The 23,191-nt window shown below is 43.9% G+C and overlaps 2 protein-coding genes across 5 annotated transcripts; both read right to left on the bottom strand.

The window, feature by feature from the left end:
- Window positions 1-4,221: 4,221 nt before the first annotated feature.
- Window positions 4,222-9,175, bottom strand: MIIP (migration and invasion inhibitory protein). 2 transcript variants are annotated; one of them, XM_089534161.1, is made up of 10 exons: window positions 9,109-9,175; window positions 7,822-8,022; window positions 7,152-7,565; window positions 6,937-7,039; window positions 6,516-6,690; window positions 6,114-6,178; window positions 5,772-5,901; window positions 5,506-5,602; window positions 5,285-5,392; window positions 4,222-4,989 (listed from the first exon to the last, which is right to left on the bottom strand). In XM_089534161.1, exons 2-10 carry the CDS (start codon window positions 7,987-7,989, stop codon window positions 4,861-4,863), a joined length of 1,389 nt encoding a protein of 462 aa, XP_089390287.1. In that variant the 5' UTR covers window positions 7,990-8,022; window positions 9,109-9,175; the 3' UTR covers window positions 4,222-4,860. The 2 variants fall into 2 exon arrangements, with proteins under 2 accessions (XP_089390287.1, XP_089390288.1); XM_089534162.1 differs by having other exon boundaries at window positions 6,516-6,630.
- Window positions 9,176-10,670: 1,495 nt separating this feature from the next.
- MFN2 (mitofusin 2) lies at window positions 10,671-22,631 on the bottom strand. 3 transcript variants are annotated; one of them, XM_089534160.1, is made up of 19 exons: window positions 22,519-22,609; window positions 21,801-21,937; window positions 20,130-20,308; window positions 19,901-20,036; window positions 18,700-18,862; window positions 18,072-18,196; window positions 17,124-17,232; window positions 16,809-16,916; window positions 16,415-16,568; window positions 16,249-16,316; window positions 15,525-15,646; window positions 14,709-14,835; window positions 14,373-14,477; window positions 14,075-14,177; window positions 13,715-13,935; window positions 13,142-13,297; window positions 12,323-12,519; window positions 11,643-11,777; window positions 10,671-11,344 (listed from the first exon to the last, which is right to left on the bottom strand). In XM_089534160.1, the coding sequence occupies exons 3-19, from the start codon at window positions 20,302-20,304 to the stop codon at window positions 11,275-11,277; spliced, it is 2,274 nt and encodes a 757-aa protein (XP_089390286.1). In that variant the 5' UTR covers window positions 20,305-20,308; window positions 21,801-21,937; window positions 22,519-22,609; the 3' UTR covers window positions 10,671-11,274. The 3 variants fall into 3 exon arrangements, with proteins under 3 accessions (XP_089390286.1, XP_089390285.1, XP_089390283.1); XM_089534159.1 differs by having other exon boundaries at window positions 10,672-11,344; window positions 21,814-21,937; window positions 22,572-22,631; XM_089534157.1 differs by having other exon boundaries at window positions 10,672-11,344; window positions 21,814-21,937.
- Between the last annotated feature and the right edge of the window lie 560 nt (window positions 22,632-23,191).

The following is a 23,191-nucleotide window of genomic DNA, read 5'->3' as shown; positions in this document are numbered from 1 at the left end:
AAAGATAAAAATAAAATTGAAATAAATAGAAAAAATTAAAATAAATAAATAAATAATAATAAAAATAAAAATAGACTATGGGTGTGGCATGGCCCTACTCTGAGGCTGAGAGAGTGTGACTTTTCAGTGTATAAAATCATATATAACTGTAAAAATAAATAAATAAATAAATAATAAGATAAATAAAAATAAAATAATAAAAATAAATGAATGATAAATAAATAAGATAATAAATAAAAAATAAAAAATAAAAAATAAAAATAGAATATGAGTTTGGCATGGCCCTCCTCTGAGGCTGAGAGAGTGTGACTTTTCAGTATATAAAATCATATATAACTGTAAAAATAAATAAAAAATAAAAACAGAAATAATAAATAATAAAATAAATAAATAAAAATAAATAAGGTTAGCTGTCGAAATAGCCCAGTTTGAGACCACTTTAACTACCCAGCCTGCTTCCCCTTCAGATACTATTATTATTATTATTATTATTATTATTATTATTATCATCCTTATAATTATTATTCATGTCTTATTATTTTTAGGCTTCCCTGCCTTGGGGAAAAAATCCTTCCTTTTACTTCACAGAGGCCCAAATCCTAGGAGTCTAATCCAGTTTAGATTGCCCTGGCTCAATGCTAGGGAATCCTGGGATCTGTAGTGTTTGTGAGCCATAATAAACTACAAATCCCAGGCAGGGTACTTAAAGTGGTCTCAAACTGCGTTATTTCTGCAGCTCACCTTGAATGTTTTCAGAACAACAACAACAACAACAACAAAGCATACACCCTTTAATTGATAAAAGAGAGAGAGAAGGGGGGGTCATAACCTTTGGAAATGCCAAGCATTGCTGGCCTCAAGGGTTTGGATGGGAAAAGGAGAGAGGAAGAAGGCACCCATGACAAACCCATAGTCTATTTTTTTATTTTATTTTATTTTATTTATTTCTATTTATTTTTATCTTTTTATTTTTTAATTATATTTTTTATAAAATTATATATATATATATATATATATATGTATGTATGTATTTATGTATCTTTATATAATTATATAAAATAAAATGTTATATAATTGTGTATAATTGTATAATATTAAATAATAATTTTAATATTAATTGTGGCATTCCCTGGGAGACCCAGGGGCTGCACCCCCTCCCAGGATAGCAATGTCTACCCAGAATAGGATGTGATGGCCTCGCTGGCAAACCACCAGGTCATGACTCGCCTTCTGGTTGACAATGCTTTATCCATAATTGGATAAGCCCATGTTGATTCGGCTGAGACAGTGTACACATCCTGCTCCCTTTGCTAATTAGGATTCTCCTGAACACACATTGGTCCCTGATTCCACAAATTGCCTTCTGATGTACTATGAGATAATGTAAACCTAATGTAACCCTGATGTGAATAAAAGGGGCTGGCCAAGACATGGCCAGCTAAGAAGCTTTGCACCCCCATTCCTGTCTCTGCGTCTCATTGCTACGACAATTAATGATATAAATTACACATACACACACATATATATATATATACACACTCTTGTTGTGTGCCTTCATATTACACAAGGTTTAGATAGATAGATAGATAGATAGATAGATAGATAGATAGATAGATAGATAGATAATTTAATATGTATGTGTGTGTGTGTATATGTATATATATATATATATATACACACACACACACACACACAAACACACTGAAAGTACACAACAACCACATATAAAGGGCAGTCCAGGGCCAAGGGCATGTGGGTCGGTTGGGGGTGATGGGAATTGTAGTCCCAAGCTCAGTCCCTGCCCTCGCTAAGGGCGCCTCCCCTTTCCCTGTTGTCCTGGAGCGCCCTCTGGCGGCAGCAGAAAGGGCGCCTTCTCCCCTCCAGGCTCCTCCCCCCTCTCTCTCCTTAGAGCGTTCTCTTGCTCGACCCCTGCGCCTCTCTCTCTCTCTAGGTCTATCCAAAGGACTTTGTAGGAAACGCAAAGAGGCTGCATTGCTCTAGAGTCGCCACAAGATGGCAGCCTTGTATTAGGAATGTTCTCCTGAGCCAGAAGTTGATGAAACCGAAGTCTATGGAGATTCAGGTGTTGGTGATGATGATGATGATGGTTGCATCTAAATGCACCTGAGTCTCCCTTCGCCAAACCAAACCTTTGAGGCCAGCAATGCTTGGCATTTCCAAAGGTTAAGACCCCCCCATTCTCTCTCTCTTTTATCAATTAAAAGGTGTATGCTTAATTATTATTAGTATTATTGTGATTGTTATTATTATTATTATTATTCAGAAAACATTCAAGGGTAGCTGTGGATCCCAAAAGCCACAATGCTTGTCCCATTCAATGCAAGGGAGGAGTGTAAGGATTGGTGAGACTGCAGTCCCCAGAATCCCTGGCTGTCTATTGTTGGCTTAGGCTGATGGGAGTTGCAGTTGAACGAATTAGAACAGCCCCTTCATGGATCCCAAAACCTATGGATGCTCTAGTCTAATTAAGTGCACTGGAGGAGTCAAAGGGTATCCTTTGGCCCTCTAAGACTACAGCCCCATTATCCCTTTCCAGGCTGCTGGGAGTTGCAGTCCAACCAATTAGTGCAGCCAATCAGGAAGGAACACATGAAGGGAATAGGGAGCCAGTCATAGCTCTATGTCTGAAACAACTTGAAGGCACACAACTACAACAACATGGACTCAAACCAACGCTTTGGGGGGGGGGGGGAAATAAGACGACAGTCAAGTCAGACTCGAATCCACCGCTTTATTCTGGATTTAAATGCACAACTCGCACAAACCATCATTTAGCATGATACGCAGAAATGTGCAACTCGCATAGACCATGGTTTATGGTTGAAGACCATAAACATAGCCTATAGACCATAAGTCTATAGTCTCAGGGCAGGAAAAAACCTCGTTCGCCATTTTGGATCACTGTGTTAAAAAAAAATTGAAATCAGTGAAAAGCGAAATCAGTGCAATCACTCCTCTCTTTGCAGATCTCTCCATTCTCTGCTTGGATGTATCCAGATATGCGCAACATCTGATGCGGCAGAGCTCAGATCAGACTCCCATAACTTTGGATTTTGCCAACTACAATGCCCATCAGCCCCCATCCTTTCGTCTGTGGATGATGAGCACTGAAGTCCATCCATGGGGAAATAAACACCCGCCTTTGCTATCTGTGGCTGACGTCGTCCACCGAGGGCAGGCTGTCGTACGACGGGAGGAGGTCTGTCTCCGGGGGCAGAGGGATCTCCACCTCGTGGGGTTTGGGGGACGATAGGCTCTGGAATCGCTGGAAGAAGCTGAAGGAGCGTGCGTTTTCGGCGTCTCCAGGGCACTCTTCCGGCAGACAGGTCCCACAGTCCTCCAAGGAGCAGGCCTTCTCCTGCCAAAACTCGGAGGTCTTCGGGGCGAACGTGGCGTTGATTTCGCGCACCACAAAATGCCGGATCCGAGCCTGCTTGCTCAAGTCGCACATGCAAACCCACGGCTGCCACTGGTTCCAGCGGATATGGAACTCCCCTGCGTGCAGCGAGAGAAACACAACACAAGTCACGATAAACCACAGTTTGCCTTAACTACGGTTTGTCGCTTTAAACCAGCGATGCCCAAACTTTGGTCCTCTAAGTGTTTTGGGGTGTGAAAAGTAGTATATCAATATGTACATAATATCACCCCCCTTAAAAAGAATTAAACAGATTAAAATTACAAAACAGGTTTTTGGACTTCAACTCCCAGAAGCCCTTTCAGCTTAGCCAGCAGCCAGGAATTCTGGGAGCTGAAGTCCAAAACATCCAAAGGACCAGAGTTTGGGAACCACATGGTTTGCATGAGTTTGAATTATGATATATTTATAATTATTTTTTATATTTATAATATATTATAAATATATTTATATTGAACAAACCCTTTTGGCACCTCTCTAACTGTCATGGCGCACTGCTATGGGATTCAACTTATGTTTATGCATTTTGTATGTTTACTTCCTTTTGTTCTAAGTATACACAGAAATTTAATTTAAAAATTAAATTAAATTAAATTGAAATAAAATAACTTCTACTTTACCGGCATCCAGCCGTACGCTGGCACCGCAGATTGATCCAAGTAGCCACAATTCGTAACTCAGTAGCCACAGCATCATCCAGGGAGGCAATGCAGGACCAAGCATGCGCTGTTTCAAACGGTCCATGGATGGAGTGATGGGGAAAAGGATTCTGCGTACCAGTTGCCATGGCAACCGAGGAAGAGCCAATGAGAAGCCGGAAAAGATCATCAGCATCCTTCAGAAGATTCCCATTTCAAGGTGGATCCCTGCAGATAGTTTCTACGTAGTTAGGAGACATACATATTTGGCTTTCCTGGAGGCATCACACTAAACCATGGCTTATGCTAGCCACACATCTTTGCACATTGCACTGACTAAACTATACCATGCTTTATGGTTGCCATACATTTCCACACGTCACACTAACCCATGCCTTATGCCAGTCACACATTTTTGCACATGACGCCAAACCACGATTTATGCTATTCACGCCCTTTTGCGCATTGCGCTAAACCACGGCTTATCCAGGTCACACATTTTTCACGCATCACCCTAAGTTATGTATGTAACTTGCCTCGATCTGTAAGGAAAGGCTAATAATAATAATAATAATAATAATAATAATAATAATAATAATAATATTTTTAAAGGTGATGAGTGAAAATTAAAAAAGAAGCCGCATAATTATGCAATTATGCATAATTATGCACCCATATAATTTCTTGAATGGCCCAATGCATGATGTCCTGATAGCTTATAAAATATCTCTTATCGGTTCCCAATGAATTAATAAAGTGCAAAGGAACAGGCAAATGCGCTTTTTAATTGGCTTTGCCAGATGGGGGCTTATGGCGCTTCCGGTGCTGGGCGATGTTTCTGAGTTCGAATTCCGCCACGCGGGAACGGTCCAGCAGTTCGTCGGTCCGGGTTCCCCCCGACGCTCGAGAACCCTGGAACCCAGATAAGAGAACGCATTGACTAAATCGAGGTCACATATTATATTATATTATATTTATTTATTTATTTATTTATTAAAAATGCACATAAGTTGCATATTTCTGATCTGGAATTCCGAAATACAAACTAAGGCAAACCTATCCTGGGGTTTCTTTGGCAAGACTGGCTCAGAGGAGGTTTGCCGTTGCCTTCCTCCGAGGCTGAGAGAGTGTGACTTCTTGCCCAAAGTGGGTTTCTATGGCTGAGGGGGGAATTGAACCCTGGCCAATGCTCAAAGCGCATCCTTACCTTTTTGGAGCATCCGGACGGATTGGCGTTCAAGGAAGAGCCCAGGTCCAGGCTGCTGAGCGTCGGACTAAATGCTCGGATTGGGTTCTCCCAGCCGGCCAGGCAGTGCTATCGGATTGAAACAAAACCCATTTCTTAAATGGGGGGATTCAAGCCAGGGGATCACCCCATTTCGGCACCCCCGATTCCAACAACCATCCTCTTTCGAACCCGAAACTCACCGAAGGCAACGCCAAGTCGTCGGCTGGTTCGTAGCTTTTCCTGCGATGGATTTTGTGCTTGTAAGCTGGAAGGAGGGTCGATCTTGGGATGCTGACCCTAAAAAAACAAAAAGACACACAACCTCAAAATAAAGGGGATGCCGAAAGAGCTGGGGAGACCTGAAAGCCCATGCAAACACATAACGCTAAGGCAAAGAAACCCTGCACTAAGGGTGTATCCGCACTGCAGGGATAATGTAGTCCAATACCACTTTAACTAGACAAACCTGACAAAGGCGGGTTCCACTGGGGTCTCCGGGGGTCTCCGGTTTCGGGGGGTTTTGCAAACAGGGCAAGCGGATTCAGGATTCAGGGGATGCAGAAAGAGGCGCTTGTTCAACCGGTAGCAGAAGACACCTAGAGAGCGAGAAACGGGGTTTGCATCCACGTTCGAGAATTAACCCAGTTTGATTCCGCTTTAACTGCCATGGTATGCAATCCTGGGATTTGTTGTTTGTTTGGGTGCCACCAGAAAAGGCGAAACGTCCCACAAAACTACAAATCCCAGGATTGCATAGCCACTAAAAAAGGAAAGGGGACACAGGGAGCGGATTCGAATCTGACCGTACATTGATGGGAAGCCGGGTCTGTTTCTGATTCTCGGTGGTGAGCTGACGAAGCCGGGTCTTCTGACCTGTGGAGAAATAAAGATAGAAACAAAGCCTTATATACAGTTTTCTGTGGGGTGAGCAGTGGACTAGGACTCTGGGAGGCCTGGGTTCGAATGCAAGGCACACTCTCTCAGCCTCAGAGGAAGGCAATGGCAAACCTGTTCCAAATACATCCTGGGACTCTGCTTGGTGCAGTGGTTTGGGTTTTAATCCAACATTGACGGCAGCTGTGCAAGGTGCAAAGGGACGTAAAGGGCCTCGATTGCTTTGGGTGGCTTTTTAAAAGTTTGGACTGAAACCCGGAGCAGATTCAGGCACGCAGAGGGATACTAACCACTCCCGCAAATCCTCCCCGCTTACCACAAATCCTGGTCGTAGATGCAAGCGTCTCGGTTCACTCGCCGGAACTCTTGAAGCTCGGAAAAGTACTGATCCGGTTTCTCCGCCACGGAAGAAGGACCCGCGTCCAGCAGCCCTGGAGAGGAAGAAGGGAGTCGAAAGGAACGCCATGCGCCGGATGAAAAGCAAGCGGTTTCTGGGGATGGAAACAAGATGGGAATCCATCCTTCCTTGTTTCTCCTTGGCACAGATTCTGCATCCATGGCTTCAAGATATTCAAAGTTTAGTTAGCTCTCCAAGCAAACCTCAATGTTGCCATTTTATATATGGGACACCATTTTGCGATGCTATCCATAGGGCCAGTCAGCCATAACCTTCTCATCTGGCGCTGGACTTGAACGCGGGACCTCTGACAGCGCAAAATACTACAACGCTCCCTTACCTGCGATCCAGTCGTAACCCAGGAGCGGGCGGACGGACCATCGGCCAGCTGGAATCGTGTCCTCTGCGGGGTCGGATACGAACGTCACACGCCCGGCCTCCTTCTGCAAAAGAAAAACACCAGCTGCGTCTCACTGCAAATCCCATCGCCCCCAGCCCTGCACATATATGCACAACATGTGCACTTTCTTCCGGATTACGGATTACGAGATGTACTTTCGCTTTCTCTTTGGAGCCCTTGCACCCCGGCGTAAGCAGAATCGACTTGGGGGTCTGCGGCATCCAGACAGATGCTCTTGCCTTGGCTGGTGTTGCGTCCGTTTTCTCTCCGGAACTCGGCTCTTCCAAAGACACAGGTGGTTTTCTTGGGTCCTTTTGAAGGCGACCATTTTCTGCCGTGGGACCGGTTTCCGAAGATCCGGATGCCTCCGTCGATGGCACCAAAACCACTTTGGCACCAGGGGAACCAGGATCCAAACGTCCCCAGAGACGTCTCTCGTTGGGACCTCCGTTGTGGGACGGCGATGGGTTCAAGGAGGAGGAATTGGGGCCGGGTGTCTCCATCCTAAGCCGCCGTTCTCCTGCAGATACGGTCCTCGAAGCGTTGGGAAACGGGCCTCGGTTCTCCTTCTGGGAACACAAACATATTATCCCACTTATTGCGGGTTTTATTGCGTTCCAGAGAACCCTAATATCAATGCATTGTTGTCGTTGTGCGCGTTTATTACACAAAGGAGATCAGGAGTTTATCCCGTGAATATCTTGGGAAAACTGCGTAATTTGCGCAAAATGGTTTCACACGGCGTCACACAAAACCCGCAACGAAGAGAAACACAATAAATAAATAAGAGACGTTCAGGAGTTGAAAACCAAATGCTCTCCGTACCTGGCCCCTGGCCTCCATGATCTCTCTGCTTTCCGGAGAGGCTTTTCGGCCGCCTGGGGATGATGGAGGGGCCAGTTGGAGACGGGTCCGTTTCTTGAACTCTTCTTGGTTGTCTCTGAGTTTTTGGAGGAGATCTTGGTTCAAGAGGCGCAGCTTCTCCAAATCCATCTTTTCTGCCCCCGGAAAGAAGGACCAGGTGGACTTAGTCCAGGAAAAGAGAAAGAAAACATGGTTATAATATATATGATATTAATAATTATGTTATTAATATATTATATTAATATAATATAATAATATATATTACATTAATATATTAATACAGTAATAATATAATATATCCAGCAACATCTGCATTCAAACAATTTAAACCTCTCTCCACTAGGCAGCCTCCTCATTCCCCTACTTTAAACAGAGCCCCCCTCAGGACTAACTGCATCTCCCATCAGCCTTAAAACAGGACAGCCAAGGTCCATTTGTCCACTACAAGACCTATCGTGCACAGCTGGAGGTGATGGGGTTTGTAGTAGGACCTGGTTGGAGAGTTTTAAGGGAGGCCCTCATTATTCTGACCCTTCAAACAGTAGAGAGAATAACCTTCTCACTAGTTGGACTATAACACCCATCAAGCAGGGATGGGGAGTGATGGGATTTGAAGTGAGACATATTGGGGGAGATACATATATATAGATAGATAGATAGATAGATAGATGGAGGGGAATTAAAGAAATCCATGTCATTCAATCAGCCTCCCTTTTGTTGGACTGCAACACCCATCATGCAGGGCTGGGGGAGATGGATTTTGCAGTGAGACCTAGCCAGAGGGTTTTTTAAACAGCAGGGGGAATAACCCTGCAATTTGTTGGGACTGCAACACCCATCATCCACAGCTGGAGGTGATGGGATTTGCAGTGGGACTCCTTTGGAAAGTTTTAAGAAGGGAGAGGGGGAGAAGACCCACATCATTCTGACTCCTCCAAATAGTACGAGCGAAGGACCTATTCATGTGTTGGACTGCAGGACCCATCATACAGGGCTGGGGCTGATGGGATTTGCAGTGGGACTTATTTGGAAGGTTTTAAGAAGTCATTCTGACTCTTCCAAATAGAGAGAAGGACCTGCTAATGTGTTGGACTGCAGCACCCATCATACAGGGCTGGGGCTGACGGGATTTGCAGTGAGACACAGCTGGAAAAGGGGGGAAAGGAAGGTCCCCATCCTCCTGACCCCCAAAATAGTAAGAGACTCCCCCAAAGACTCCCCTTGCAATTGCATCCCTGCAAGACTCACCCATTCACTTCTCTGTCCGTTGCTTCTTGCAATGCACGCCTACCAACGCCTCCTGATTGGCCAGCTGGGCTTCTGTTAGCCTACGTTGCCCAGCATGCAACGCGCGGTCCGTTCTTAAAGGGGCCGCAGACCTTTCCTAATGCTAGCTGCAATCCAAAAAGTTGAGTTTCCCTTTCTTTGAAATGCATGGGGCCAGAAATGTTTTTGCATGCAGAAAGTCTCATGGTTAAAAAATGGATGTGCATAAAATGACCTTAAGGTGTGTAAGGAAATCCAAAAGGAGTCTTTGGAGTATATATATATATGTATATATATATATATGAAGTTTCAAATTTGGAATATAATAAGAAATTTCAATCATTTGGAATATATATATATATATATATATATATGGAGTTTCAAGCATTTGGTGTGTGTGTGTGTGTGTGTATATATATATATATATATATATTAAAATATATAAAATAAAAAGTTTCAAGCATTTGGTATATATAGATATAGATATAATAATAATAATAATAATAATAATAATAATAATAATAATGTTTCAAGCATTTGGAATATTTTTTTTAAAAAAAAGAAATCCAAAAGAAGTTTCAAGCATTTGCAGTATGTATGTATATATATATATATATATTAATATTTGAAATCCAAAAGAAGTTTCAAGCAGAAAAAATATACATGTTAAAATATATAAAATAAAAAGTGTCAAGAATTTGGCTGAATGCTTCCCCAAATAATTAAATTATAAAATAATAATAATAATAATAATAATAGTAAATAAAAAGAATAATAAAATCAATTCCCAGAATTTCAAAGCATTGAGCCGCTGCAGCTGAAGTGGTGCAAAACTGGGTTATATCTGAAGTGCGGACACAGCCTAGGAAAGGCATTTTCAATTGAGAAAAGACAAGAGGCAAAGGCTTTTTGTCCAACGTCGTGTGTCTCACCTTTTAATTTCATTTTCCATTTTTTAACATTGCTTTAGCAATAAACCACATTCATGCCAGAACCTCAGAGCAAATACACATCGCAGGTAGAAAACGCACATTTTGGAGAGGGTTTCGAAACATCTTGTATTCAACCAGAACATGAAAACAGAGGAATATATATATGTATGTGTGTGTGTTAATAATGGATTAAGTTAGCAGGAGTATCAATAACCAAGAGGTAAAAGGAAACTGAATAAAGTGCATTTGGCTAAACTGTTTAAATCATTTTAAAATATGGTAAAGGAACAGTGTTGTTCGGTTCATTACATCTCAGAAGGACATCCCGAGTTCGAAGGCAAACAGGATCCCAGCAAATTAAAGTTTTAAAAGGAACGCAAAATGATGGAGAGCCACAAACAGGGAAACTACGGCGTTTGAAACGGCGTCAGACTGCAAGTCCCAGCATCCCCAGTAAGCATAGCCAATGGTGAGGGATATATAATCCCAATCTTTGTCTTGGCAAAACCATTCTCAAGAATTCATCAGGGGTTGCAGTAACTTGGTTAACTTGAAAAGGACTTGTTGCATGACCATATATATATATATATATATATATATATATATATATATATGGTCATGCAACTAGTCCTTATCAAGTTAACCCAGTATATATATATATATATATATATATATATATATATATAGATTAATCCCAATTATAAATCTGCCCTAGCAAAACCAATGCATAAGTTTAACTTTGGTGGGATCGCACCTGTCCAACTTTGCATCGGCTTCTGAGACCATTCCTTGAAGGAACACAAAACTTATCTGAGGATTTTTAAATCCCAAAAAAATCACTAGTAGGGAATCGAGGGACATCTTTGGAAGAATTCGATCTCAGGATTTCATTGTTGGGTCTAAAAAAAGGGGGGAGTGGGAGGAGAAGGAAGGGAGGACAGGTCTCCTCTCCTTTCAATACATCATTTGGGTTTTCCTTCCTGCAAAGTGTTTCGCGTAAGAGAAGTGTGGGATTCCCAAAGGAGGAGTTTCCAAGCAGAAGTGAGGGATTGAAACCATGCGGAGCAGAGACACGGGGCAAAGGGGTCTCTCGAACCCGTGTCCGAAAGGGAGAAGCGCAGCCCTTAGTTGCTCTGCATCTCTCCCAAGGGGTTCCTCTTAAGCCCACACTCTTTTCCGAAGCGGACAAAGCCGCTCTCCCTTTAACAGTGGCACTCTATCTGCTCTGCTCCAGGTATTGGTGCGTGAACATGTTCAGCTCGCTGTCCAGCCAGCCGGCTTTGTTCCTGCAAAAAAAGACAGAGAAGTCTTCATTAAACTTTAATGTTTCCCCTATTTAAAACAAGGAGGAGTGACCACTTTCTATCCCCAGATTCCCCCCACCTGCAAGCAAGCCACAAACACCACAAAAGCAATGGAGAAGATTTGGGAAAGACTCTGGCTGCATCCACAACGCAGAAGCCAACCTGGATTATTATTGATGCAATGTGGATGCAGCATCTTCCAAAAGAGTCTGGGAAGCTGTAGGGTTGGGATTGATGATCTCTGGGGATCCCTTCCATTCTGGGTTTCTATTCTAAGTACCTGAGCAACTTGGCTTTGCTCTGCAAGGCATCCAAGACCTCGATCTTCTGGTTCAGGACGCTGATTTCCTTCTCCAGATCTTCCCGCGTCACGTCAACCTGCTGGCAGAGCTGCGCAAAAGTCCCAGCCAGCTCCCTTTTCCACGTTGTTGTTGTTGTCATTGTGAAAGAGAAGACAAAAAGAGGAGAGGGGAACGTCAATAAAAAGTACAGGGAGTCTTATGGGTTAGGGACTGAAGGATGCCAAAAAGTGACATTGGTCGACAAGCAGAACCCAGCTGTGATAATAGCGATAATAGGAATAGAAAGCGATAATAGAACTATAAAGTATTATGACTATTAAAATAGATAGAAGTGTAGTATTGTTGTATAGTATTGTTATATATCTACCTATCTATATTATATAATATTATATTATTATTATTATTATTATTATTATTATTATTATTATTATTATAGATGACTAGCGATTAATAATAAATTGACATGCAGATTAAAAGTGAAAAGGGGGATTACGGAGAAGAAGTGACTCTGATGGCATTTGGAAAGGATTCATTGAGAAAGCATGGAAAAAAGAAGATGGAAGATATATGCAGTATGTCTTATATATGCTATATATATATATATATATATATATATATAGCCGCCCGTGCAAAGCTTGGTGCAAAGCCGCACACTCACTGCTGGACTTGGTGGCTGCAGTTGGATCCAGTGTAGCTGACAATGAGCTGGAGCTTCTCCCCGGCGTAGTCCACAAACTGGCGCTTGAAGGCCCTCTCCTTGGCTCTGGTGGTCCAGGTCAGGCGCTCGTAGACGTAGAGGAGCCCATAGAGGCCGAAAGACAGCGCAATCAGACGCCAACCCACCGCCTTCCAGACCTATAACGCCAGGGAGAAGGGACAGAAAGGATCGTTTGGGTCCATGAAGCAATTCACGCAACTTTGCAGGGATCCACACTGGACTCCCTTGTGAAAATGGAAAAGTGTGCATATTCAAGCCCTGTTGGGCTGTTATATTTATATTTTATTGGTGTCCGTAGGTGTATGTATCTCACTAATGTTCACAGTATGTGTGCATATTATGCATTCACATCAATTTAGGACTATGGTCATTTAATATGGTCATTGACCGCAATAGGACGATTGACTAATTGTAAACCACAATGCATCAATGGCTCTTACTGCAGAATTAATGCAGTCGGACACTGCTTTAACTACCATGGCTCCATCCTATGGGATTCTGGGATTCGTAGTTTGCTGTGATGCTAGAGCTAACATAGGAAGAGAAATACAGTCCTCCCTCTGTTCTCGCGGCTTTGAAACTCGCGTCCCTTGCTCATGCGCAGAGGGGGGCCAATGGGGCTTGAATATAAGCAAAATGACATTTTCACAAGGGGGTACGGAACGGATCCTCTTCTAAAAAGATGACTATAGGCAACTGTATCTCCCAAAACTATCAATCCCAGAACACTTGCAGCCTGTGTTTCTCGGTTCAACTCACCACTCCGCCAACAACAAGGATGCCCATGGATGTCCTGGAGGTGAGGGAGGCCAAGCCAGTGACCATGGACACCATGAGTTCCTCCTGAGTCAGGGATCCCTGGGGCAATGGAGGCAGGCTTGGGTTGGCCGGGGTCAGCGGCAAAGGACGCTGGACCTAAAACGGAGGATGGCCAGAGAGGATTCAAAGAAAAGAAACAAGAGAAGTTTGTAGGTTCTCACATATCGCAAAATCCTTCAGCCTAGATAGGGGACTTTGGAAGATATAGAATAAAACCTGGAAAGGGCTTCTGTACTTTTAATTAGGGTTGCCAATGTGAAATCTGGCAAGGGCTCATGTATGTTTAATTAGGGCTGCCAGTGTTAAAACTTATGGGGTTTTCTTGGCACACTTCTTCAGAGGGGGTTTGCTATGGCCATCCTCTGAGGCTAAGAGAGTGTGACATGCCCAAGGTCACCCAAAGGGTTTATGGCTGAGCCACGATTCGAACCCAGGTCTGCAGGGTCAACGCTCAAACCACGATGCCACACTGGCTCTCTACACATAGCCCCATAGCCATCCGCAATGGCTCACCTGGTCATTGTAGCCCATGAGGGCCCGCCGGGTGTTTTTCGGCCCCAGGAACCGGTTCACAAGCATCGTCCAGCCGAGCGAAAAGTGGAACTGGATGTCCTCCTGGAAATCCGCGCACAGTTTGTCACAATTGAGGTCGTAGCTGAGCATGAAGCACTGTCGGGGGACTAACATGTCAATCTGGCCCCGGAGGGAAGCCGGGAGGAGAGGCTTCAAACCATCTGAGAAAAGGAAGCAGGCAGAAGATGGTGACGCTTTGCTCCAGATGCAGAGAATACCAGGAAATATTCAGAAAACGGTCAAAAACTATATTGTCCGATTGCTGAGAAAACATTTTCTGAACAAGAAACAAGAACCTACCGATCATTTCCTGCTGCATTGTCTGCAATGAGGCCGCGATGGCGCTGGAGCATCGTTCCGACATGTTCCGGCCCAGACCTTCCTCAATGTGTCGATGCAGTTCCTAAACAGACAAGAAACAACTCTAGTTCCCAAATATGTATTTCCCAACCTCTTCCTTCTCATGTTGTTGTAGAATAGCGAACAAAGGTAAGGAAAAATACAGAACATTAAACCCTAGATGGCTTAGACAGGCTTAGTGCACCAACCATGAACCACGAATGGCCTCAGATATCTACTCTGTACTAGGTTTACTCACGTTTTTATACACTTTTATGACTACCGGCGACGGGTGGAAATCCAGCTGAAAGTCATCCACCAACACGGAAAGACGCCGGATCTCTTCCGCCATGGCGTTCGACACCTGGAAAACGAAACAAAGAGTAGAAATGTGTCTGTTAAGTGGGCAAAATGGGCAGGGAAAAATGCCACCCTGAAATGCCACCCAAAATGGCATAACCTAGAAACCACTGGTTTAGCAGACTTATAAGGTTTCAAGAAGGAACGCAACAACAAGAGGTCAAAAACCACAACAATGGGATCTTTTATCCTCCAGTTGCGTTATCGTTGCGTCTCCTTTTGCCAAGTCGCTCACCTGCCTCTCTACTTCTTCGGTCAGTTGCTTGATTTTCTGCTTGTAGTTGTGAGTGAGTAAGTCCAGCTGTTTGTCAATGAAGCCCAAGCGTTCCTGTCGATCTTCCCGCATTTCCAAGCAGTAGATCCTAGGAGGACGAAACGCACATTGAATTAGGAAATGCACCACCAAAGCAGAGTGGCACAGCAGCGGACTCCGTGGCTCCTATGCTATGCAGCCTGTCATGGCACCAGAGATCTCTGATAATGAACAACAGCGTTTAGCAACAGCATTTATGTTTCTATACTGAGTGAACTCAGCACTGTCTAAGCAGTTCACAATCTGCAATACAGAAGGCAAAATATCTCCCCAAACTACAAATCCTAGATTTCCATACTATTGAACCATGGTGGCTAAAGCGGTGTCAAACTGCATTGTTTCTGCAGTGTAGAAGTAGAGCTACGAATTTGGAGATCAGGGTTTGGATCCTGCTCAGCCATGGAAAGCCACTGAAGGCAATGGCAGCATAAAATCTGAACAAATCCTGAGTCAGTGTGGCATGGAGTTTATGTATGTATGTATGTAAGTTTATATATATATTTATATATGTGTGTGTGTGTATGAAAGAGAGGTGCAAGGGAGTCTTCCCAGCAACAATGAATTGTTGTGCCCCATTCTTATTGCATTAGAAACTATGTTCAAGTGGCTTGGTCTTCAACAGGTTCTTGCCTTGACCAAAGACCTACCCCTGGCACTGATCAAAACTCAAATAATTGGTTTGTTGATACGGATCAACAAGACCAAAATATTTAAAGGGTCTTCAGTGTCGCGACTCACCTCTGCTCCTGCGCAGCGACATGTACGGAGTCCATGATGTGCCGGACCTCTTCGGCGATCTGCTTGGCGCGGACCGTGTGCTGCTCGAATTTCGTCTTCACCGCAGATTGTGAGATGCATTCCTGCAGGAACCAGGGAAGGAGGGAATAAAACTCAGCACCTGGCATTGAATCACATTTTATATATACATAAGACTCTTTATCTATACATAAGACTCTTCATAGATTCGCCTTAGGGTCACCATATGTAAAAAAGTGACTTAGAGGCACACAACAACAACAACAACAACATTGATGAGGAGGCACTGCAGGAGTCTGGCTTTGTCTCAAGTCAAATACTTTGCTTGGCATTTCACTATACACTTTAAGTCTCCTTTATATGAAATATTCCAAAAATGGAAACTTTTTTCATGGGTGGCTAAGATAGGGACACCTTTGCCTTCTGATGTTTCAGTGTACGCAGACTTTGCTTCATGCACAAAATTATTAAAATCATTGGATAAAATGACCAGGGTATGTGTATAAGGTGTATATGAACCATCAGTGAATTTTGTGCTTAGATGTGGGTCCCAGCTCCAAGATATTTCATTATGTATATGCAAATCCAAAATCCCAAACTCTTCTGGCCCCAAGCATTTCAGATAAAGGAGACTCAACCTGTATTTTTGAGCTACAGTGTCCCCTCTTCTGAAACCTCTGTGAGAAAAGAGACCAAGTAAGCCCACCTCAAACCGTCTCTCGAAATTCTGGAACTCGAACATCCGCACTTGGAAACCTTCGGCCAGTGCTCCACCTAGGAGGGAGAATCGTCAAAATCCATCCTTTAGTCTTCAGAAGAACATTCCTTGCTGAATGGTCTCGTGGTATAACCACTACCCTATACTGCCTCACCTCCTTCGGGCATCCCCTGAGCCTTTTGGATCCTGGCACTCAGGACTTCCTTGGCGGAGACAAAAAAGATGCGGTCCCCGGCTTGCGCCCGGTCCACTACTCCCAGTTCGTCCACCAGGAAGCTGGTGCAACGCTCCATGTGCTGGCGCCGAACCTAAAAGGGGAAATAAATGGAAGGAGGAGAGTTTGCATTTTGAGCAGGAACTAGCTGTAAAGCCAGGTGTTCCCCAAGGATACCAAAAGTGGACATATATCCACTTCCCTGGGGTGTCACCTGGTGCGATGTGCACTCCCCGCACCCTCAAAGATGCTATAACCCATCTGCCTGGGAGCAACGTTGTTAAGCCATGCTTTCTTTTCTACTCTCTGCTCCCCATGTCAGCAAACAGCTCACCTCCTCCATGTATTCCGGTTCGGAGGCTGAAGCGTCCCAGCGGTTATTCAAGATGAAGATGTTGGGCCGCGACAGGCGGGCGTTCACTTTGTGGAAGAATTGCTTCTCCTGGGGAACAAAAGGGTGGGATCAGTGGGGCAAACGGTTCCAAGGGAATCCCAGAGTTACACCTTACCCCCTCTTCATTTCATCCATCCTGTGTTTTCATGACACCATGTCTTGTTGCACAAACGAAGACCAAGTGGAGATGATCATTTTGTGCAATGGGTTTAATACTCCCCAGCCACATCCAGAAAATGGACGGATGGACCTTACCGTCTGCATGAGGGTCGACTCCGAGTTGGCCACCAAGACGAAGACATCGGCATCCAAGCAATACTTATCGATCCAGCTGTCCAGTTCGGTGGTGACGTCAATTCCGGGGCTAGAGGCGACACAAAAGACGACAACATGGCTAAAACGGCACGGTTCAAATCGCCCTCTCCACCCAAATGACGGCACCAAACCCCTGCGCATGGACCGTTTTCAGCATCTCAAAGTCCAGTGTGTTTCTGAGTGCAATGCAAAGCATTGGTCAAGTCCAACTTATCTGAAGGATTGAGAGGAACAAAAATACAGAAACTAGCAAACTAATTTAATCTCAGGAGATGACGGGTTAATTCAAAAGCGGCACAGCCTTGAAGAGAAGCAGCTTTGAAACGCAGAAAGCAGCCTAAAGCCATTATCTGAGCCGCCCACAGAAATGGCCTAAGCCGCCTTTGCCTTTCGCAGGCTGGAGAATATAGCATCCGGTGAGGAATTAACGCTTGCAAAGCCAAAAAGTTGGACGGCAACCACAGGAAGAAGGTGCCTTCCCAAAAGGAAAACAAAACCCCAACGCACCAGAGAAAATAAAATAAGCAATGTGGATCTTTTTTTCAATTCCTTACATTCATGCACAAAGAACTGCAAAAGTTTCTGGACAACTTTTGCACACATTGTGCCTTTACTGCAGGAGGAAACTTTGGTTTCATAAGGAAAACACATTCTCCTAATGCAGATGCTGCTAAAACACCCTTTCGGCTAGATAGAGAGGAAAAGTGGAATGTGTGCATGTAAAAAGCCACTGTAAAAAGGAGTTTCTTTACCACATTGACTCAGGTGCGCATGGATTACTTACTCCCCTATGGAACCGGGGAGTTGTCCACAGCGTAGTAACAATCTGTTCTTGGATGCCCAGAATTCGGATGGAAAATAAAATGGGATTGGAGGTTTATCTCTCACCTGTCCATCAAAACCAGGTCATCTTTGAGGAGGGAGCATTTGGAGTTTGGCCACATGACACTGACCAGGCCGCCGGCGGTGAGGAGTTCATCTTGGTGGAGCGCATGGGCCAGTTGGTTGACCGTCTGGAGAAGATGGACGGAGGAAGGAGAGAAAGATCAGGTTGAGGTTGCGCAGGTGGATCCGGGAATAAATGCTCTCTAAAAGTGGTGACTTTTATGGTGAAGAAGACAGTTGGCCCTCCATATTTGCGGTTTTAACTTTTGCGTATTTGCTTATTCGCAGATTCGAGTCATATGTCCTTTCTAGGAATCTCTAGGCCAATGATTCTCAACCTTTGGTCCTCTAGATTTTTGAGACTTCAACTCCCACAACTCCTGAGCAAGGAGTATATTGACTGAGACTTTTGGGAACTGAAGTCCAAAACATCTGGAGGCCCAAAGGTCGAGAACTACTGCTTCTAGGTCCTCCAGCACAACTCTATGGCCAAATTCTGGCAGAGGTTGACCACTGAGTCACACTGGAGGACCTAGAGATTCCTAGAGAGAACACTTTTCTAGGCATCTGTAGGTCCTCCAGCGCAATTCTATGATCAACGTCCACCAGCCGGCCGGACACCCCCTTGTACCTTGACACTCTTCTTTTCCTCGGACCCCTCGGTCAGCAGGAAGGCGTCCTGGCCGTCGGTCCCTTCCACACGGAGGAAGCAGTTGGTGGTGTGGCCGATGCCCGAGGGCAGGACTTTGTCCCACAGCATGGCATTGATAACAGTACTCTTCCCATTACTCGTCCTAAAAGCAACAAGACCCACAGTGTCAAGTCTCCACCAGGCGCACTAAGCTTCAGTGCTACACCATTTCCATGCATTCATTGACACCGTCACGTTCCTGACCCCATCTCATCATGTACATAAATGTAATCCAATAACATCCCAAACCCACAAAACAGCGATACCTTTATTGGGCATTGTGGATTTGGGATGTTATTGTATTTTTGCTGTGTTTTAGGGATATGTTTTATGCAAACACAGCACAGTCAAACCCACCATATCCACAGATTTTCCATCCATGGATTCAAGCGTCCATGGCATATATATATATATATATATATATATATATATATATATAAAAATTCCAAAAAGCAAACCGTGATTTTGATGTTTTATTTAACGGGTTTTGCTATGCCATTGTATTAAACGGGACTTGAGCATCCATGGATTTTGGTACCCACAGGGGCATCCTGGAACCAAACCCCAAAAGGCAATAATAATAATAATAGTAGTAGTAGTAATAATAATAATAATAATAATAATACCCCATTGTATATCATGGGATTTGAGCATCCAAGGATTTTGGTATCCATGGGGGCATCCTTGAACCAAACCCCAAAAGACAACAACAACAGCAGCAGCAGCAGCAATAGTATCACCCCATTGTACATCATGGGATTTGAGCATCCAAAGATTTTGGTATCCATTGGGGGGGGGTCCTGGAACCAAACCCCCAGCGGATACCAAGTTCCCATTGCATCCTAAAATTCAAACAAAATCCAAAACACGGAACGCTCCTGTTGCCAAGCGCTTCAGATACAGGAGACGCAACCTTCCTACGCAAGTGAATCGTTCCAGAATTAACAGCAAGGGAGTGACTCAACCTGGTTGGCATTTCCTGGCAGACACCCAACAACAACGGCTGGCGCTGTTAATGGGTGAAAAGGGAAGGGCACAGTAAACAGGTGCCACTGCCCCAAGCTCTCCATGTCAAATTCCTCACCAGGGAGACAGAGAAAGAAAGGAGGATTCACCCACTTTTTTGGGCATCTTGACTCACCGCCCAAAAAATGCCACCTTCATGTGCCTCCGGGCCAAAACCTCGCTGATCCCACTGACTTTGGAGAGATAGCCTTTGACTTCCAGCACCTGTTCCTCCGTCGTAACCGGGTCCAGATCCACATTCTTGTGCGTTTCTAGAATGAAAAGGAGAAAGGGGATTCAGGGATGGGAGGAAAAGGGTGCCATGTAGTGGCTTGGGCACTTCCTTGATGCGCAGACTGATTCACCTTCTAAAAACGTGGCGCTTTCGTGGATGTAGGCAGCCAGCTGTTCGAAGATGCCATTGATCTTCTTCTTGGCCGTGACAAAGTGCTTGAGCGGGGAGGCGCTGACTTCTGCCATGTGTCTCTTGTCCTTTTTGGAGGCGAGGATGGAGTTGGAACGGGCGAACAAGAGGGACATTGCGCTGGAAGGAATAGAAACAGATATAGAAACACTATAGAAACAGATGCGGGGTGCATCTACAACAGTGCCCCAAATCCCTCCGAGGATGCCATCTGCAATGCAGAAATAATCCAGTTCGGCGCCGCTTTAACTGCCGTGGCTTAATGCAATTTAGTGGTTCAAACTAAGCCATAACATTATAACTTTAAACTGCCATGGCTCCATCCTCTGGCATCCTGGGAATTGTAGTTTGGACATTTAGAGAGTTCTGGTGCCCTCAACAAAACTACAAGTCCCAGGATGCATGCAGTCTATGGAAGTTAAAGTGGTGTCAAGTTGCATTAATGTTGCAACGTAGATGCAGTCTTTCTTTTTCTCTGCTCCGGCCAAACCATGCGTCGGTTTCCCCCGAGAGGAAGAACAAAAAGACGCCTTAATCTGATTTCCGCTGATCCGATTTGCAAAGGCGGCCGGGATGGAAAGGAGGAGGAACGAAGGGCAATGCGCTCAGCCTGACGGAGCCAGAGAAGAAGAGAAAGTGGCTGCCCAGGATCGCTCTGCGTTTATTTTGCAGACGGCAATGCACACTCAGAACATCTGGGACCAATTTGTTAGAGGTCCCTAAATCCCATTTGGTGAGGACCTCACAGAGGGCTTTCACTATCGCCGCCCCCTCATTGTGGAATAAGCTCCCTGTAGAGCTCCGTTCCTCTGCATCTTTAGTTTCTTTTAAGAAACAATTAAAAACGCATCTATTCCAGTTGGCTTTTTCACTTTAGGTAATAGTGTTTTTTCTCTGCTCCTTGCCCTCTGTTTTTCGACCCCGGATTAGTGCAATATATTGTCTTTTTCTTGCCCCTAGTGAATTGTGATTTGTATAGATTCCCATTCCTACCCCTAGTAATGATGTTTTTAAACTTTTTATATTGTGATGTTTTACTTGTATTTTATCGTTTCTTGTCTTGTAAGCCACCTTGATCATGCAATTGGAAAGGCGGGATATAAATAAAAATTATTATTTATTATTATTTTTTATTTTGGGACAAAGCAGAACTGGACCGTTTTCCAAACAGTTTCCCTGGATTGCTGAAGTGTGAGGCTGCAATCTGCAAAACAGGGATGAGAAAGGAGAAACGGCTGCGTTCACACTACCGAAATAAATCCAGTTTGACACCACTGCCAAACCCATCCATCAATTCGGATCGCAAAGCGATTTATTTCTAAGTGGCAATGGGGCCAAAGTGGGTTATTTCTGCAGTGCGGACGCAGCCTTAGAAAGCATGAGAATCACGCATCCTTTCCAATGCTGTTAGGATTCACAGCAATCGCCCCTGGCTAGTATGTTGGGCTGGGGCTGCTGGGATTTGTAGTCCACCGACATCTGGATGGTTGCATACTGGAATAGACAATCCTGAGCCATTTGGGTGAGCCATCTGCTCTGGAATAAGGTTGTTTTCGTGCATCCAAGCAATCCGCACCTCGTTCTTCTCCCTTTTGTGAGGCATCCAACTTACTTTTCCAACTTACTTTTAAGATCCAGGCGGGTTTTTCACCAGCCGGCCTTGCTTTGCATCTTCTTCCCCGTACAGTTCGGACTAATAACCGGAAGCGGATGCCAAGCAGACGAACCCAAATCCCAGCCTATCGCTTCCTAGAGAGGTTGAAGAGAAAGCTGAAATGTCACAAAATCCATTCCCAGGATTCCATAGCACTGATCCGCTGCGGCAGTTAAAAGCGGTTGCCCAAGTCTACGTTTTAAACTTTGTCGTGTGTTAAGTGGGTTATTTTAATATCTTTTTTTAAAACCATTTAAAAAGAACAAATATCATGGGAGGAAAAAACACACACACACAACGAAAACCGGAACCCAAAGTGTTACAGTTGTGTCAAAAGAGGCATTGCATTCTATTGTGTTACATTTTATACTGTGTCTGTTTGCAATATTTGCAGAACCTCCTTTGCTTTGTTTGTTTTGCTTTCTTCTGACACAGAGAAAGGGATCAGCCATTAAAATGTGTACTAAAACCCCCCATAAATAAAGAAGATCAACCTGCAAGGGCACAGAAACACATTTAGTTTTGCAAATGCACCCACTGACACGCCTCCCTCCATTCCCACGTGCATTATACACGTGTTGACCCCCCTTTCCCCCTCCCTTTAGCTGTCTTTAATAAGCAAAATCAACCCAGCAGAAAAAAAGACAAGAAAAAAATATAAACACGCATCTCTAACCTGGGTGTCACGTCTGGATGCGCTGACACGCATCTAGTCCCCTTCCCTCTCACCTTCGCCTTCTCTTTGCTCCAAGCAGGAACCAACCAAGCCCCAGACAGCAGCAGCAGCAGTAGCGTCAGAAGGTAAGCGACTCAGGGTGACGTCACTGAGACGCGACGCCCCGCTGGCTCATGGGAGTTGAAGTCTAGCCAGGGAACAGCTTCATCTTTAAAGCTGCAGGATTTAATGCTATTTCGATCCATTCTGTAAAATCCTGGGATCTACGTTGGGATTATTATTATTATAATATATATATATATATATACACACACACACACACACACACACACACACACACACATATACATATACATATATATATATATAAATCCCAACTGTATATTTTATTTTATTTTTGTATGAAATAATAAAAATATGTAAAATAAAATAGAATCCTGAGATCTATGGAAATTTTAATCAGGATTATATATATACACACATATACATATACATATACATATACATATATATATATATAATTTATAAAATCCCGATTTACATTTTCATAGATCTCAGGATTTTATTTTATATATTTTTATTATTTTATGCAAAAATAAAATAAAATATAGTTTCAACCAGTTATATTCAAAAATATTATATTATATTATATATATGTGCCTTATTGAATATG

Source organism: Sceloporus occidentalis, unplaced genomic scaffold, assembly GCF_023333645.1.
Source record: "Sceloporus occidentalis isolate IW3139 unplaced genomic scaffold, rSceOcc1.0.p SCAF_8, whole genome shotgun sequence".
NCBI classification, from domain to species: Eukaryota; Metazoa; Chordata; class Lepidosauria; order Squamata; family Phrynosomatidae; genus Sceloporus; species Sceloporus occidentalis.
This window is presented reverse-complemented; position numbering and strand designations above follow the sequence as displayed.

Bases quoted from the DNA above. Each gene is read 5' to 3' on its own strand.
- MIIP (XM_089534161.1), bottom strand. From the start codon at position 7,989: ATGGATTTGGAGAAGCTGCGCCTCTTGAACCAAGATCTCCTCCAAAAA. The intron at 7,566-7,821 runs GTACGGAGAGCA...TTGTGTTCCCAG, and splicing joins TCATGGAGGCCAGGGGCCAG to AAGGAGAACCGAGGCCCGTT. The intron at 6,691-6,936 runs GTAAGGGAGCGT...TTCCATCCCCAG, and splicing joins GGGTTACGACTGGATCGCAG to AAACCGCTTGCTTTTCATCC.
- MFN2 (XM_089534159.1), bottom strand. From the start codon at position 20,304: ATGTCCCTCTTGTTCGCCCGTTCCAACTCCATCCTCGCCTCCAAAAAG. The intron at 16,569-16,808 runs GTGAGCTGTTTG...TTCCCCTTTTAG, and splicing joins AACCGGAATACATGGAGGAG to GTTCGGCGCCAGCACATGGA. The intron at 14,836-15,524 runs GTGAGTCGCGAC...TCGTCCTCCTAG, and splicing joins GTCGCTGCGCAGGAGCAGAG to GATCTACTGCTTGGAAATGC.